The sequence below is a fragment of the Lampris incognitus genome, chromosome 19 (assembly GCF_029633865.1).
Source record: "Lampris incognitus isolate fLamInc1 chromosome 19, fLamInc1.hap2, whole genome shotgun sequence".
In the NCBI taxonomy this organism is placed as follows: Eukaryota; Metazoa; Chordata; class Actinopteri; order Lampriformes; family Lampridae; genus Lampris; species Lampris incognitus.
In genome coordinates, this window is record NC_079229.1 from 15,131,522 (window position 1) to 15,150,157 (window position 18,636).

Sequence of the window (18,636 nt, forward strand, 5' to 3'; positions counted from 1 at the left end):
GCACTGCTGTGCCTCTCCCTGGAGTATTTTATGAAAACTTGTTTGGGGGAAGTCAAACTTTGGTACAGTATCTAATGAATCCCTATGAAACAAACATGACGTTTTAGCTGTTGCTACCCAGTTCCAGTGTGACACTCCGCATTTCCAAACTTCAAACTCCAGCACTTCCCTCCGCTTACCCAAGCAGCTTGTCAGTGGCGGCGTGCATTTTTTTGTCTGCTCGATCTCACCGCTCTGAATCAGCACTTGTTTAGTATGTGGCGAATGCGTTGTAAAGAATTGGCGGGTAAGCACAATATCAGTCTCAATCGATGCCTTTTATCGTGAGCCCAAACACTTTGGATGCTGGCAGTTCCAGACAGACAGGAAGTGGAGACAATCACAGGCCGCCGCAGAATCACAGGGCTGTCACCGCGCGAACCTCCCATGAAACACGAATCCCCCAGCAGTAATCCCTTTGCTACTGGACTGTTAACGTGCTCTGACAGAACTGCCGCAAAATCACCGGGAATTTTTCAGGCTGAAGATTACACCTCATTATGTCATCCTTCAAATGTGAGCTGGAAGGTAGTTTGGGGAGGTTTAAAGTGAGGGAAGCAAGGAAAGACACCTATTAAAAACATTTAATCACCTGCTATTTTGAAGTACCACAAAGAGCTACGCCTGCCATTGGCAAAGAAAAAAAGAAAAAAGAAAAAAAAGAAACCGAATCTGATTAAAGATATATCTGGAAAAAGCCACAAGGGATGCTTGATTTGACTTGTGAATGATGTGAATGCTGCAGAGGATGTGCAAGACCGCTTCAAGTAACTAACCCACTCCTCATATCCCTCACATCTGGTTGATGTAACCTAGTATGTTACGTTACACATCTCATCGCATCATCAGCCGCTTCTCCGGGGTCAGGTCGTGGTGGCAGCAAGCTCAGTAAGGCACTCCAGATGTCCCTCTCCCCAGCAACGCCCTCCAGCTCCTCCTGGGGGATCCCAAGACTTTCCCAGGCCCGATTGGACATGTAGTTCCTCCAGCGAGTCTACCCCGGGGGGGTCTCCTCCCAGTTGGAAGTGCCTGGAAAACCTCCTAAGGAATGTGCCCAGGAAGCATCCTAATCAGATGCCCGAACCACCTCAACTGGCAACTTTCAACATGAAGGAGCAGCGGCGCTACTCCGAGCTCCTTCTGGATGTCCGAGCTGCTCACCCTATTTTTAAGGCTGAGCCCAGACACCCTACAGAGGAAACTAAGTTCAGCCGCTTGTATCCGCTTTCGGTCACTACCCAAAGCTCATGACCATAGGTGAGGATTGGAACGAAGATTGACTGGTAAATTAAGAGCTTTGTCTCCTGGCTCAGCTCCTTCTTCATCACAATGGTCCAGTACAACGTCCGCATTACTGCTGATGCTGCACCAATCCGCCTGTCAATCTCCCACTCCATCCTACCCTTGTGAACAAGACCCCGAGATACTTGAACTCCTTCACTTGAAGCAACAACTCAACCTCAACCCGGAGAGAGCAATCCACCATTTTCCGGTGGAGAACATATGTAAAGGTATGTTACATATATCAGTGTTAAAGTATTGTGATACGGGACATATGTGGAATAACATGTCCAGACTTCTGCAAGTGAGAGATGTTCTCAGATCAATGCTTGATATGTTCACTTTGGGCTAACCCTAACTCTGCCAACAACCATATTCCCGTTACCAGCGTGAATCTGGTTGGATAAATGATTTGACACAATGTCCAGGGGCATCATGTCCAACGTTGATCTGACAGCATCTCCCACTTAAAGAAATCAGGAGAACCATATGTAGTTTGGTATTACAGTACTTGTAACGTGTATATGTAATGTGCTATGTATACGTAATATAAGTGTGAATTCTGGCTACATGAGTTTAGCCAGGATGAGGGACTCCTCCATTCTGAATGTTCTCAAGGTCATTCAAAAAGATTTCCATTGGGCAATAGTGCAAACTAACAGGTCTGTGTCCACCATAGCTGATCTTTGCGTGAGGGCGAAGGGGCGAAATAGGTTTGAAATGCCACTGGAAACGCCGATGTTTCTTCACCCTCAGATTTGAATGGCAGTGAATAGTAGGTGATGCAAATCTCGTTAAGTGTGATGGCCACTTAATGCTGGATGAATTAGGCAGCTTCCCCCTTACCTCTGGTGCAGAATGGCCCGTCGTACGCTGTGGCAGAGCAGTCACAGGAGTAGCCATTGTACTTCTCCACACACTTCCCACCATTCCTACAGTACATCCCATAACTGGTGCAGTGGCCCTGGCAGCCAGGTTTGACCCCCGGTGTGATCTCTGCTCTTTCCTCGAGGTCAAGGGTAACGCCATTCATCCTAAGGGCGCGGATGCAACCGAGGAACCCTCTCTGGCCCCCGGCAGCACCTATGGAGGGAAGGGTGGGAGAGAGGAGTGAAGAGGAGTAAAGGTGAGCAGAGGAGAGGAGAGGAGGGATTTTAGACTTGCTCCAAAATGTACAAATGAAATAATATCATGATATGTCGCTGGTATAGCCCTCAGATCTGCAGATTCCTTCTCTTAACCATTCCTCGAATCAGAAGGCCCCCCCCACATAATTGTATCCGGCCAATTATCCCACTCTTCTGAGCCATCCCAGTCTCTGCTCCACCCCCTCTGCCAATCCGGGGAGGGCTGCAGACTACTACATGCCTCATCCGATACATGTGGAGTCACCAGCTGCTTCTTTTCACCTGACAGTGAGGCGTTTCGCCAGCGGGATGTAGCACGTGAGAGGATCATGCTATTCCCCCCAGTTCTCCCTCCCCCCCAAACAGGTGCCTCGACCGACCAGAGGAGGCACTAGTGGAGCGACCAGGACACATACCCACATCCGGCTTCCCACCCGCAGACACAGCCAATTGTGTCTGTCGGATGCCTGACCAAACCGGAGGTAACATGGGGATTTGAACCGGCGACCCCCGTGTTGATCGGCAACAGAATAGACTGGTATGCTACCCGGATGCCCTACCTCCCAGTAGACTTGAAGGTAACTACATTAGTTGACGTTTCAAGAGTAAAAAAAAAAAAGACAAAAAAACCCCCTTATCTTTTCAGTTTTGGTTTTAATTATTTCCTTTTTTTGCTGTTTTTATTATTATTATTTTTATTATTATTATATTATCATCCTTATTATTGTTGTAGTAGTTCTATTCAGTTTTCTTTTTTAATATTTTTAGTCTGTGTTATTTATTCTTCTATTGTAGCCTGCAACTCTTTTTCTCTTATATTTCTTATTTCTTCTTGTGAGACACGCACATTGTCTTCCTGCCACAAAACCACCATTGCTCATTACACACACACACACACACACACACTTGTCCCTTACTTAAACCACGGTGCATATGCAGTCGAATAACTCACCCCTTCCTTCACCTAGTATGATTCAGGATCCTGCCCCAACGCGGCCCATCCGCACAAATACCTGCAGGTCCTCGGCACCAAGCCGAACAAAGGTTTGTATTCCCTCTCAAAACACTTGCACAAGCACACAAGCACACATGTCCACACACCCTTTGTGCAGCTAAGCGCTTGCGTTCATTTCTTTCTCACTTTTAGCTTGCTGAGATATAAAGTGCAGGGCACTGCATGTTCGGTGTGCGACATTTGCTTTATAAATAAGGTGTGACTGACTGGCTGACTGACTGACTGGCTGGCTGACTGACTGGCTGACTGGCTGACTGACTGACTGACTGAGGATAGCACAGGAGGATGCAGAGCAGGAGCGGAAAGGTTTGGGGAGGAGGAGGAGAGAGGAAAGGACAAAGGTATGAGGAAGGAGGAGAAAATGGAGTATGAAAAAGATATTTAAGCAGAAAGAGCCAGAAACAAAAAAATAAAATAAAAAGAAGGAAAGGTCAGGCAGAAGTCAGTCTCACGAGTTCCTCTGAGTGCGAGAAGCTCATTTTAGTTCATCTCTTATTGAAACGCTGTCATCCACAGCCTCGAGGAAGCCGTGATGCCGTGTTTAAGATTTTGATTGTCGCTGTTCTTGAACCACCTCGTCTCCACTAATTAAAAGTCTTAAGAACTTTGTGTAGTACTCAGCACCTCACTTCCAGAAAAAATACACACCCACCACAAACACACATCCAGATTCTACCCACACACAAAAACACACACTAAACATGATGTGAATGAGTCAATATAACCATTAATGGTTAGCCTTGAGGTGCCAATAGCCATTTGTCTAAAGTGCTTCCATCGTCTTGTGGCCGTGCACCATTACAGTCCAACCAGCCATTACCTCGCACAGGGTGGCGCCGTTAAAGAGATTAATGTGCACCTTAATGACTATGACAAACAACACACTCATAAAAATACACCCCAACCTATAGGTATGCACGCATATAAATCTGTGTGTGTGCAGAAACACACACACACACACAGGGCATCTGTAATGAGAGCCAAGGGGCATTTTAGTTATTAGAACCTCTCAATTACATCCTACGGATTACAGCAGGATGTCCTTTATAGAAGACACATTAGAGAGTCACACGCACGCACGCACGCACGCTCACACACACACTCACACTCACTCACGCACGCACGCTCACACGCATGCACACACACTCACTCACTCTCACACACATGCACACACACACACACTCACTCACTCTCACACACATGCACACACACACACACTCACTCACTCTCACACACATGCACACTCACTCACTCACTCACTCTCACACACATGCACACTCACTCACTCACTCACTCACTCACTCACGCACGCACGCATGCACGCACGCACACACACACTCTCTCTCACTCACTCACTCACTCACACTCACTCACTCACTCACTCACTCACTCACTCACTCACTCACTCACTCACTCACTCACTCACTCACTCACTCACTCACTCACACACAGACACACTCACTCACTCACTCACTCACACTCATGCACACACACACACACGCTGCCAACACCTCCTGGCGGTCCACATACATATCCAGTCCCTTAACCACTGCTATACATCATGAGTGGATGAGGAATAAGTGTGCGTTTTCTCCATCCAAAACAATATTCATCTACCAAGACTCAGCTTGGCTTCGCACACCTTCCCTACCGTCGTGTCTCAATGCTGTTTTGGCTTTTACCAGGCCCGTTAATGAATCTGTTTGTACCGCTGATTGGCTGGGGGCTTTCTGCCACCTGTTTACTCAGGTCCAAATCAGCGGCTGATTAACTGGACAGCAGGCTCGGAGGCCTAGGGAGCCGGCACAGACACATGGGCCTACGCGCTCAGGTGCACGGTCCTGTGCACAAAGGCACACACACATAAATACACACTCAATGTTGCGCTCATCTACTTGTGAGCACACAGCATTTTTTTAAAACAACACCATCTACATTTAGTTCATTTAATATGGGAAAAGCATATTGTGTGTGTGTGTGTGTGTGTGTGTGTGTGTGTGTGAGTGATTGTGTGACTCAAGTGTTTATTATTGTGATTATGTACTGCTGAAAAATGTTAGTGCTCATTGGGAAGTGTATGCACACACGCCACAAACGCACACACACACACACACACACACACACACACACAGTGTAGCTCTATACTTCCTGATTTTTACTATGAAAAAACATGCATAACATGCTTTTTCTCAGTTACACAGTTATATGCTTAATCGTTAGAACTAGACGAAAACACAAGATACAAATTAAATTAAATAAATTCATAATAATAGTAATAATAATAATAAATGAATAAATAAATAAATAGATACATTTAATTGATTAAATGTCTGGTCTTATGGAAAGCTAATTGAAAATAAAAACCCAAACAAAACACAATATGCCATTTAGAGCGTGCACGCACATGCTCTTCGGCAGAAGGGAAGTTCTGCTCAGAGTCTGCTCTGAATGTCACACAGAGGTGGGCCTGTTACTGTGAGATATATGTATATACTATATATATACATATATATATATTCTGTGGGTGAGACTCACAGAGTCCCTCCTAATCAGTGCATCTGTTGTTTTTCTCCATTTCCTCCAGATTTAAAAGTAAAAAAAAAAGGAGGCATATCCCCCTGAACACTTGTTTGCCTTCGTAGTGTGCGCTGTGTAGACGGGGAAGGCCGCCTGCCCCGAGCAGCTGCTATAAGAATGCAATTTGTATTCATTTTAGCGGAGTATTTCAGAGTCACGCAGTCTAAACGCTGTCTCAAAAGCTTTTTTTCCACCTTGCCACGAAACATTTCCAAAGGGAGACATTATCATAGAAATGCCATTTTACCGGCTCAGTGCTTTATATCCGCTGGTTTACGGAGGCACTTCTTAAACCGTGTCTCTTATGGGTCCATAGTAAGCCTGCTCGTGAAGGATCGCTGCATGACAGGAGTGCTGCTAAGCTAAAAGGAGCTCGCAGTCTGCATGTGTGAAACTGCACGGGTGTGAAAAAGTGCTGAAACAAGAGCAAGTATTCTTACTTTAACTCAGACTGAAATAAACATTAGCAGGAACGTATTCTGCATCCCCAGTTTTAAAATCTGTTACTCTACTGAACGTCGCACGGCTTAAACATACACAGCCATAAAATGCTGATTACGTATAGATTAGGTCAGACTGGATTAAATTAAATTAGATTAGATTTGTTGATTAATTCGATTGGATTGGATGAAATTTTAATGACTTCGAAATTGAATTACTGCAGCAGACAGAAATGTAAACAGAAAGGAACGTGCAAGGAAGCACATAAAGCAGCATATAAAGAAAGGAGGAAGATGATTGTAAGAGTGTATGAGTGGACCACATACTGTGTGTGCATATACAGTACGCAGGAGTAGAAGCTGCTGAAATCATAAAACACCAAAACAGGGTAAGCAAACATGTTCAGTTAAGAGTAATAAGCAAAGACGGCACAGAAAATTAAAAAAAAGATTACGTGCTTATTTCACACAGGACTATTAATGGGTATAGCAAAGACTAGAAGACTAAATTAGAGATGTGAAAAAACTTTACGTATAGGGCCCCCCTCCCTGTTTTTCTCCCCAATTGTACCCGGCCAAATACCCCACTCTTCCGAGCCATCCCGGTTGCTGCTCCACCTCCTCTGCTGATCTGGGGAGGGCTGCAGACTACTACATGCCTCCTCCGATACATGTGGAGTCCCCAGCTGCTTCTTTTCACCTGACAGTGAGGAGTTTCACCAGGGGAGAGGATCACGCTATTTCCCCCCAGTTCCCCCTCCCCCCCGAACAGGTGCTCTGACTGACCAGAGGAGGCGCTCGTGCAGCGACCAGGACACATACCCACATCCGGCTTCCCACCCGCAGACACGGCCAATTGTGTCTGTAGGGACGCCTGACCAAGCAGGAGGTAACACGGGGATTGGAACCGGCAATCCCTGTATTGGTAGATGAATAGACAGCCATGCTACCCGGACACCCCTGGTCAACATGTCTTAACATATAAAATGATACCTACTGTCTTGGCAGGTGAGCGATGCTGGTTTCCCTGCGACACACATGTCCCACACATACAGTGAGTAGCAATGAAGATGACGTCAGGCCATGAAGGAGGAAGAGGCAACGGAGAGGCAAACAGAAACAAGAAACAAAAGCAGAACAAAGCCAACCAAGAGTCAGTGGAGCAAAAGCATGCAAAATCATGGGGAACAATAGAAAGGTCAACTTAAATCAATGTGAAATTGACAGAACATTGTGACTTTGCTGAAAGTCCCAAAGCAACTGACGTGAAGTGTGATTTATTGCAAGACATGCGCACAACGTGACGAGACATGCTAAAACTTAACAGTCTGAACTAAATAACAGCAGGCAGATGGTGTCACATCCACTTTCAAGGCCATTACAGCAAATGAGTCAATGTGCATTGAAGACTAAACCAATCAGATGGCTGATGAGTAGCATATTCATTGAGAGAGAGACAAGAGAGAGGGAATAGCACGGAGAAAAGTACAAAAATAAGAAGATAGAGCGCTCCATTGCATGCCGATCTGTCTATATCTGGAAATAATAAAACATGAATGATGGGCATGTATAGTTGTCTCGGTTATTTTGATATCAAAGCGTGTATAAAGTGAAATGTGAGGGCATTTTAAGCACTTAATTCAGATTTTTTGTTTTTTTTGTTGCTTGTATTCTTGTGTTCGGCTCAAAACAGTCAAACAGCTGTATGGATATCAGTCAGAGACGACACGCGAGGCAGCAGCGGGCATTCAAATACACCTGTCAAATTAAGGCCAACTGATTTCGGGTCCCCCCGGGTTTCTCTTCACTCTCCCCAAATCTGAATCAAACATAACAAGGTCACATGATCTGCAGGGTTCAGGGGCCAAACATAAACCACTTCCTCTTATCAGCTGGGTCACTTCCTGTAGATGTGTTGCACTGTGACCCTTCCTGAAGTGAACGAGGATTAACTAGAGATTAGACATCACATGCGAGAAGGTTTGGTCCCCTCCGTGGTTAATTTAAGATTCAATGCTTCGCCTCTCTCATGCATCCCTCGTGTTTAAAGCACCGGTACAGTATGCTGTTCGCATCAGAGCCTCCTCCTCCTCTTCTTCTTCTTCCATCTCCTGACAGAGAAACCTCGTGGTGAACACTATTTGGTGCCAGCCACAACTCGAACCGCCACGCTGACTCATGCAATGAGAAAACCCTTTCCTAGTCACTTTTTGTTTTTGGATTTTTCCTCCTTTTTCTCCCAATTGTACTCGGCACAATTACCCCACTCTTCCAAGCTGTCCCGGTCACTGCTCCACCCCCTCTGCTGATCTGGGGAGGGCTTCAGACTACCACATGCCTCCTCCGATACATGTGGAGTCACCAGCCGCTTCTTTTCACCTGACAGTGAGGAGTTTCACCAGGGGGATATAGCACGTGGGAGGATCACGTTCTTCCCCCCAGTTCCTCCTCCCGCCCGAACCGGCGCCCCGACCGACCGGAGGAGGTGCTAGTGCAGCGACCAGGACACATGGATGCCTGACCAAGCCGGAGGTAACACGGGGATTTGAACTGGCGATCCCCGTGTTGGTAGGCAACAGAAAAGACCACCACACCACCCGGACGCCTGTTCCAAGTCACTTTTAGATGAAAGCACGGCTGCACTGGTGGGCAAATCGGGCTATGATAAGGTGAGGAGGTTTTCTGCGTTTGATTCAGCAAAAGCGATGAGACGATGAAATTATGTTATGAATGGGGATCAGAGGAGTTAGGGCTATCACATCTGGGCGCTTGATTAGAATTCAAAACTGTCTCCGTAAGTTCAGAACGTCTTCTTTTTTTTTGTCTGAGAGACAGAGGGAAGCCTGTTATCCGCCTCAGCACTTTTCCTTGTATCCGCAAATCCCTAAAACTATTTTAGCTCTGGAGTTTGGTTTAAGACTATTGACAGCTCAGCACAAAAGGCGGGAGGAGATAGAAAAGTGAAAGCAGGCGATAGTGGGAGAGTCATTCAGCCCTTCGTTGGAAAGCCGTGATGAGCAGGAACAGCATTGTGTGAAAATGCAGAAGGAGTCAAAAGGTACCAACCACGTTTCGGTATCAAGGTGTCACATGTAAAGGCGCTCTCGGCGTGATAATAACGCCTTGATCCGCTCACTGTCTTATAATTGACACAACGTTCATGGACGTCTGAGGGGGGAACTTGGGGGGGGGGGGGGGTAAGAGATATGGTCTCTGTGTGATAATAGGTTGTTAATCCAAAGAAAATTAATATGTGCAGTGCAAAGTAGTGGAGCCGGAATCCACTGAGTGAATTAAGGAAGTTTTAGCCACCCTCCCTCACAGCCGGTGCCACGGAAAAGCAAACCTGGTTTTATGCTTCATTTACATCGAACTTCTGAACTTCGAAGCACGTACTCAGGTGCTTTTGCTAACTCGTGCATGTGCCTGCATGTATGTGTGTGATTAAAATGTGAGATGTGTGCGAATGCGAGTGTGTGTACATTTAATATTGAGTTAATTAGAGGCTGTGGCTAAGCTACACAGAAGCTGCTTAAGAGAGAATATATATATATATGTGTGTGTAAATATATATATATACACACACACACACACACACACACATATATCTATGTGTTGAACCAATCTAGATTGACACATCTTTTAACTTGAAAAACAATCGGAGAGGATCACAGAGCGTTTAAACCGTATGCATCTGAGGGATGCTATTAGTAGCTATAAAGCTGACACAGAGTTGTTTTTTTTAAATTAACAATTCAATATCATTATAATTACACGGATGATGTGTGATTATGCATTTGCTTTCCAAAAGTAAGAACTCATTGTAGTTGCAGCTCAATAATCCAGGTAAGAAAATCACAGACAGTTGGGTGAATCAGTTCATCTGGACATGTTTAGTGGGGGAAACGTTTCATTACTCATCCAAGTGACCTCGTCAGTCTCCACCGAAGGCAGGTATCCCCCAACCTCATAAACAGCACACAATTGCATAGCGACTGAAACCAATGGTTGATTTCATAGGTGTGAACACCAGCTACAGTTTCAATGGCCACGTGTACCAACTATTCACAGAGGATCGGGGGATAGTTGCAATCACGGTGTAATGTTATAAAGTTTTAATAAAAGTGTACATTATAATATATGGGCGGCATGGTGGCGCAGCGGTTAACGTGGTCGCTTCACAGCAAGAAGGTCCTGGGTTCGCATACCGGGGTTGTCCAACCTTGGGGGTCATCCCTGGTCGTCCTTTGTATGGAGTTTGCATGTTCTCCCCGTGTCTGCATGGGTTTCCTACGGGCGCTCCGGTTTCCTCCCACAGTCCAAGGACATGTAGGTCAGGTGAATCGGCCGTACTAAATTGTCCCTAGGCTTGAATGTGTGTGTGTGTGTGTGTGTGTGTGTGTGTGTGCATGAGAGCCCTGTGATGGACTGGTGGCCTGTCCAGGGTGTCTCCCTGCCTGCTGCCGATGACTGCTGACTCCAGCATCCCGCGTCCCTAATACGGATAAGCGGCTTGGATAATGGATGTGGAATGGATGTAGTTATAGCGTGTTTGTGCATGCTAGTCCTTCTTACACCTAGAGATTGTCAGGTGCGGTTTTCATGAAATTGTATATTTCCCGTGTATGTTGTGTAATCGGTGTTTGTGTGTGTGTCTTACCCACATAGAGCTGGCTGAACAGCTCTAGCCGGGTGTGGCCCTGGGGCGGGGCAGGCCGAGACACCCGGTAGGTGAGATCCAACTGGAGGACCGCCTCCTTCACGTTTCGCTCTGCCATCAGGTGATGCCACTGGTCATCGTTCAAGGGTGTGGCAGAACGTACCGTCAACTCCACGGGTCCGTTTCCAACGTCGAAGGAGAAGGAGACAGCTGTCGGAGCTATAAACAGAGAGAGAGGGAGGAGGTCATGGAGACAGAGAAAGAGCGAGCAGAGACAGATGCGAATACAGTGAAAGTTGATCCACTGAATATGGCACAACAACTTTACTCAAATTAAATAATCAATTAGGTAATTAACATCTGGTAACCTTTTTATGTCCCTAAATCTCCTCCACCAACTCTAAGCCAACACACCAACCCGATTGCTCATCAAAACAAATATTCATACACAATATTTGCAGCGACTAGAGCAGGGGTCTCAAACTACCGGCATGCAGGCCACATCCGGCCTGCGAGGCAGTTTTGTGCAGCATGTGCTATGTTTTAGATTTACTACGAGATCCAGACCACGTATCCATTTTGCATACTACTTCAGTGTTTTGTTTTGTTTTTTTGCTCAGCGTTTCTGTGTTTAAAGTACTAAGTACACAGTTAAGATCGGTTGTGAGGCCAGTTGCAGATGACGTAGCCTAATGTCAGTTTTACAGCACTCTCTCTCTCTCTCTCACACACACACACACACACACACACACACACACACACACACACACACACACACACACACACTGTAGCCACTGGCAATGCGAGTACATAAACACAGTAGGCTAGCCCACTGCAAAATATTTCACGTGCACTTGCTAACGTAAATTGTTGTCACTGCTTGCAGATGTTTTGTAAAAATGTCACTTTCAAAAGCTGAAAGAAAAGTTGACCAGGAGCACCAACAGTTCCAAGAGAAACGGACATGCAACTACCTTCTCACTGAATTTAATGCATCTGCAATCTGTCTAATTTTCAAGGAAAAAGTTGCCATCCTGAAGGATTTCAATCTGAAGCGACATTACACTACTGAACATGCAGAGGACTATGATCAGTTCAAAGGCGAGGAGAGGGAGAGAAAGGCAACACACTTTCAAAAAAAAAGTCTGTCCTATCAGCAGAACTTTTCTCACAAAGCCTAAAAAGACTGTGATGCAGCTGTCGAAGCTAGCTATGTGGTAAGACAGGCAATAGCGAAGGCTGGCAAGCCATTTACGGAGGGACAGTTTCTGAGAGACTGCATGCTGCAGGTAGCGAATATTGTTGACCAGAGAAGGCATCTTTATGCGGAAACGTCAGTCTCAGCCCAAACACAATGGCAGAACGGTTCAGCGAGTTGTCAGGCGATATTTACAGACAGTTGAGCACTAAAGCAAACAACTTCATGCACTATTCTTTGGCATTTGACAAAAGCAGAGATGTAAATGACAATGTTCAGCTCGCTATATTTGTAAGGGGTATCAATGGCCATTTTGAATTAACAGAAGAGCTGCTAACTTTATATGCAGGGAAAGACTACAGCCAAAGATATATTTCAGGTGCCGTGCAATGCAAATGAGGGTGCTGGTCTACCCTGGAATAAATTGACTGAAATCACCACTGATGGTGCCCCATCAATGAAAGGAAGAAAAAATGGGCTTGTTGCACTGTAGATCCCGCAATTGCATTGCACTGCATCATTCACCAGCAGGCAATCTGCAGCAAATACTTGAAATTTGACAGTGTTATGACTGTTGTGGTGAAATGCATTAATTACATCAACTCAAGAGGTTTACAACTCCGTCAGTTCTTTACGTTTCTGGAGGAAATAGATGCAACATGTGGAGATGTGTTGAAGTTCTCAGAAGTACGCTGGTTGAACAGGAGCAGTGTCCTGAAAAGGTATTTTGAATTGAGGGAGGCAATCAGAGAATTCATGAAAGAAGGCAAGCTACAGGTTCCTGAGCTTGATGGTCCCAAACGGCTCATGGCTTTCTTAGTTGATATCACACAGGCACTTAACACTCTTCATTTAAAACTGCAGGGGCCAGACCAACTTGTCACTGTAGTGTTTGGTAGTGTGAAAGCCTTCTTTGTGAAATTCAGATTATGGAAACCACAACTCACAGAGAAAAGATTTGTCCATCTCCCAACATGGAAATCAATTGGTGATGGTGCCAGAGTCAATACTGATGAGTATGTGACTGCTATTGACAATCTGCAGCAGGAGTTTGAGCGTCGCTTTTCTGATTTTAAGACTCAGGGCAGCACTTTCCAGTTATTTGCAGACCCATTCTCCTTTGATGAGGACAGTGCTCCAAGCACATTTCAAATGGAGCTCACAGACTTTCAGTGCAACACTGAGCTCAAGGCAAAGTTCAGAGAGGCACAAAGAAAGCCAGGAGATGCTTGGACAGTTTTTCAGAGTGCTTCCCAAAACATTTCCACAGTTGTCCAAACTATTCAGGCAGGTCATGTGTCTTTTCAGGAGCACTTATCTGTGTGAGAAACTGTTCTCAACTATGAAATTTAATAAATCAAAGCATAGGTCCAGATTGACCAATGAACATCTCCAGGGTGTCCCTGAAAGCAAATGTGCCTCACCTGTGTCAGCAGAAGTGCCAGGTTTCTGGCAAGAAGTAGGCTAAATATGTAGGCCTAGGCCAGGCTACACTTTGTACATAGTTACCTATTCATGTGAAAACTGCAAAAAAATGTGAAATAATAATAAAAAACGACGTGAAGGTTATATAGTTGAACAGTTTTTTCTTCATCACTATTGCACCGGCCCTCCTCCACAAGACCTCTTGTCAAGTGGCCCCCAGGTAATTTCAGTTTGAGACCCCTGGACTAGAGACTCAGCCTTTACTTATACATCAAACAACATGAAAGCAAAATTGCAACTTTCCAAAAACTACAACAGTTTGCTGCTGCCCGCTCTGCAGGTAAACATGTGCTGTTCAGATTCCAATCTAACGGCTCATTTGTTTTGTGGCCATTCCTTTGGCGCTGTAATGATACGGCACAATGGCCCAGTGGTTAGCACTGTTGCCTCACAGCAAGAAGGTCCTGGGGTTCGACCGCCAGGCCATCCCAGGTCCTTTCTGTTTGGGGTTTGTATGTTCTCCTCATGTCTGCGTGGGTTTCCTCCAGGTGCTCCGGTTTCCTCCCACCATCAAAAAGACATGCATGTTAGGGTTAATACTCCTGTCTGTGCCCCTGAGCAAGGCAATGGAAAGAAGAACTGGAGTTGGTGCCCGGGTGCTGCAGCTGCCCACTGCTCCTATACAATAGGATGGGTTAAATGCAGAACACAAATTTCATTATAACCATACAATAACCAACTGAAGTGGCTTTCTTTCTTCTTTTTTTTTCTGTGTGATTGCTTACAGCGTTGGATGAGAGCAACCTCAGAGGTATTTGATAGAGGGCAGAGACACTTGTTTGTACAGCGTTAAGTCTTTTTTTACGTCAGCAGTAACTTTCACCTGCACCTGCTCATCTTGATGAAGTTTAATGATACACAATGTAGGTGTAGGCTGAGAGAATGGTGGGGTAGGTAGTGGTGGGGGGTGGGGGAGCACAGAGACAGATCACAAAGAGTTGGAGTGTGAGAGAGATGGGGAGAGAACGAGAAAGCAAAGTGTGTTTCTGTGTGTGTGAGTGTGTGTGTGTGTGTGTGTGTGTGCCTGCGTGTGTTTGTGTGTATAAGTGTGTCTCTTAAGCATGTACAATGGTGGGAAGTGGGGTATTCGAGGAGCTTGAGCCACCCTTAAGAGCGTTGCTTCCCGGACTCAAATCTTGACACACCAACAGGGGGCACTGTTACATCTTTTATAGTCCTGCGAAACAGTAATAAATTGGTGCTTTTGAATCCGTGTGTGTGCACATACACATGCACATTAGTGTGTCTGTACGTGTGTGTTGTTGCATGTGTGTGATGGCCACCTGCTCTGTCCAGCTGCTTTTGATAGTATTTGTTTGAGGTTACTGTCTGATCCCCTCTCACCTCTCGGAGGTGCTAACAATTGACACACTTATCTCACACTGTGCATGACAGAGAGGAAGTTTAAGAAAGAGCAGTATGTCTGCATGTGCATCTCTGTGTACAGCATGTGGGTTCCAATATTTTGTCCCCTATTGTATTTCAATCAGGGATTTAATGGTAATTAAAACGGTGGGTAAACTCAGGTCTTGGATCACCACAGGGACATCACTCCATATGAACAAGTCACCTTTTAGTTTTCACATCAGCTTTAGGTCAGAGTTGTTTTTCTCTTGACTGAACCCCCATCAGTTGTATCACACTTACTGATTACTGAATATTCACATTAATCATGTTTTCCCCAAATACTTTTAAAATACAAAAAACTTTTTTTTTTGGAAAAATTTCTCCCTTTTTCTCCCCAATTGTATCTGGCCAATTTACCCCACTCTTCCGAGCTGTCCCGCTCTCTGCTTATATTGCTTTTATTGAGTGTTTGTTTCCATTTTTTATACCCTGCCTCCTTTTTTTTCTCCCATTTTTCTCCCAACTGTACTTGGACAATTACTCCACTCTTCCGAGCCGAGCCATCCCAGTTGCTGCTCCACCCCCTCTGCCGATCGAGGGAGGGCTGCAGACTACCACATGCCTCCTCTGATACACGTGGAGTCACCAGCCGCTTCTTTTCACCTAACAGTGAGGAGTTTCACTGGGGGGGACGTAGCGCGTGGGAGGATCATGCTATTCCCCCCAGTTCCCCCTCCCCCTAAACAGGTGCCCCGACCAACCAGAGGAGGAGCTAGTGCAGCAACCAGGACACATACACACATCTGGACTCCCACCCGCAGACACGGTCAATTGTGTCTGTAGGGACGCCCAACCAAGCTGGAGGTAACACGGGGATTCGAACCGGCGATCCCCGTGTTGGTAGGCAATGGAATAGACCACTGCGCTACACAGACGCCCTCCAAATACAAAATATTTCGATTGCACTGGAACCAGTACTCTGAAGAATGTTGCTATACACCAGAAGGAAGCCATCTATGCGAAACTGGAAAAACCATCCCTCAACAGAGGAGGAGGTCTGCGACACCACCTATCTCCCACTTACAACGCCGTCCTCTCATCTCTACCCAGGAGACTCAAGAAGCCTAGCCTCCAAGAACAACAGTCGGTCACTAACGGGTCCAACGACTCTCATGACCACTGAATAATGAAGTCGAAACTAACACCCCCAATGACCGTCACTGCTAAACAAATGCAAATCAATAGCTCCGATGGTGACGGGCGCGGCTGGACACCGGAGCACAGGAGAGCCACGCATATCAATAGCTCCGATAACGACGGGCGCGGCCATAACATCGGTACACAAAAGAGCCACTCATATCTATGGCTCTGTTAGCGACGGGCGTTGGTAAACATCGGATCACAAAGAGCCACGCATATCAATAGCTCTGACAACGACTCCTAGAGGATAAATTCTGAGTCTCATCACCAGCCAGTCAGACTAGCTTGGTCTAGTCAGAAAGGCACGAACTGAGGAAACCTCTTGGATGAGAGGCGAAACGTCTTCACGGATATATACCAAGTCCAGTTGCACTTGATTCAACTCCTTTGGATAACCATGACCTGGATGAATGAGAACATTCACAGACTTGTTATACACCCCCTTCCTCCTATCATTTCCCTCTTCTTAGTTCCTTCCCTCCTTCTGCCAATCCTCTGGTTCAGTGCTTCTCCTTATACGATATTGGTTTCAACTACTACTTCCTATTTTTCTTCCTCTCTACTTCTTCTCTATCCAATCTTTCCTTCCATCTTTCCCCCCACCCATCCTTCATCCTCCCGTCCTCATCTACTCATCTTTTCTTTTTGTCACTACTTCCTTGCCCTCTCCCTTTACAGCCATTAGTATTTCCTCCGAGATGAGTCACAAGAACAACAGCATGGACCAGAAATCACCCCAGTCATGCGTATCCATGCTGAGTGCATTAACCTCAGATAAATCTATGAAAGGGCTTCGTGATCCACCTTCACACAGTTCAACAAACACACACACACACACACACACACACACACACACACACACACACACACACACACACACACACACACACACAAAGAACACACTCTGACAAGGTTTAGTAAGCTGAATAAATGGGTGTCTGCATGCATCGTGCAGGTCCGAGGGCAGAGAGGGGGGGACATCACTTACTTTAAATACGGAACAAAAGTTGAGCATATAACAGGATGCTGTCACACTGAGCGGTGCATACAGTATTTGTAGCTTGTGTGTATTTATGTGTTGTTTCAGTACCACCAAAACAGCAAGACGGATGTCCTGCAACTTTTTTTATTTGATAACTCTGTCCATGGGCCGTAATGAAAACTAAACTGCCCTGGGAGCATACCCAGCTTGCCTCATCCATTTGCATAGTGGTGATTGATGTCGTAAGCTCAAGTTTGTGTGTGTGTACATGTGTGTTTAGGAGATATACTATCTCCTCACGACTCGTGGCACTGAGAAAATCCAGAGGAGCTTTTTTATTTTTGCTATTTGTTTTTCTATTAATCATTTAATATGTAGACGACGAGAGCCAGGCTCTAAATTATGCGTCTGCACAGTGCAACGCAGCAATGATAAATAATTAAAGATAATGTATGAGTTTGTGCGTACATTATCTTTAATTACGCACAAACACATATACATTATCTTTAATTATTTATCGTTGCTGGGTTGCGTAAATGATCTGTGTTTTTTTGCCTGTGTGTGTGTGTCCGTGTGTGTGTTTATGTGCATCTGCATCCTGCGAGGTTCTGTCTTGGTGTTTTTCATGCATGTTCATAAGGCAAACTCTGCGTTATCGTGTCGATTCCACTCTTTGTTATAACCGCTAATCCTTTGTGTCTCACCCTCTGTTACACCTCAGCTTTGTGTTCTGTTACCCCACAGACAGCCGCAAAACACTCCGGTTCTTTTCAGTGGTATACAATCTTTGTAAATACAAGAGGAACTGACAACGGCACGGCCAACCTGCTGCAATTAAGGCTGAAACATAATGATAAGTAACTCAGGTAGAGTTAAGCCTTTCTCTGTGACAGGGAGGCTCTTTAAATTTTGAAATGATTAATAACAACAACTTGCTGTGTGCAATACAAAAGACCTCTTGCTGTGTGTGTATGTGTGTGTGTGTGTGTGTGTGTGTGTGGTAATGAAGAAAGGAGAGATTATAAAACAATTCTTTTATTTTGAATTGCTTTTTTTTTTTTTTACTTAGTTGTTGGCTAGATGCAGTAGATATATATAACATGGAGGGACCTCTAGTAGTAAATTGAACTACAATTAGATGGCCTGGCAGCCTGTCCAGGGTGTTTCCCCGCCTGCCGCCCAATAACTGGGGGATAGGCTCCAGCATCCCTGCAACCCTGAGCAGGATAAGCGGTTTGGATAATGGATGGATGGATGGATATACCACTATTCGTCTAAGTTAGTG

General features: G+C 45.5%; 1 protein-coding gene across 1 annotated transcript in view; it reads right to left on the reverse strand.

Annotated features, from left to right (window-relative positions):
- The window catches only part of cntnap2a (contactin associated protein 2a), a gene marked incomplete at its 5' end in the record, with an annotated part of 429,422 nt that overhangs the window by 62,949 nt on the left and 347,837 nt on the right, over positions 1–18,636 (reverse strand). Inside the window, 3 exons of the mRNA XM_056299196.1 lie at positions 2,167–2,403; positions 7,477–7,506; positions 11,140–11,358. Of these exons, the coding sequence (XP_056155171.1) occupies positions 2,167–2,403; positions 7,477–7,506; positions 11,140–11,358 (486 nt within the window). The remainder of the gene's footprint in view (positions 1–2,166; positions 2,404–7,476; positions 7,507–11,139; positions 11,359–18,636) is intronic.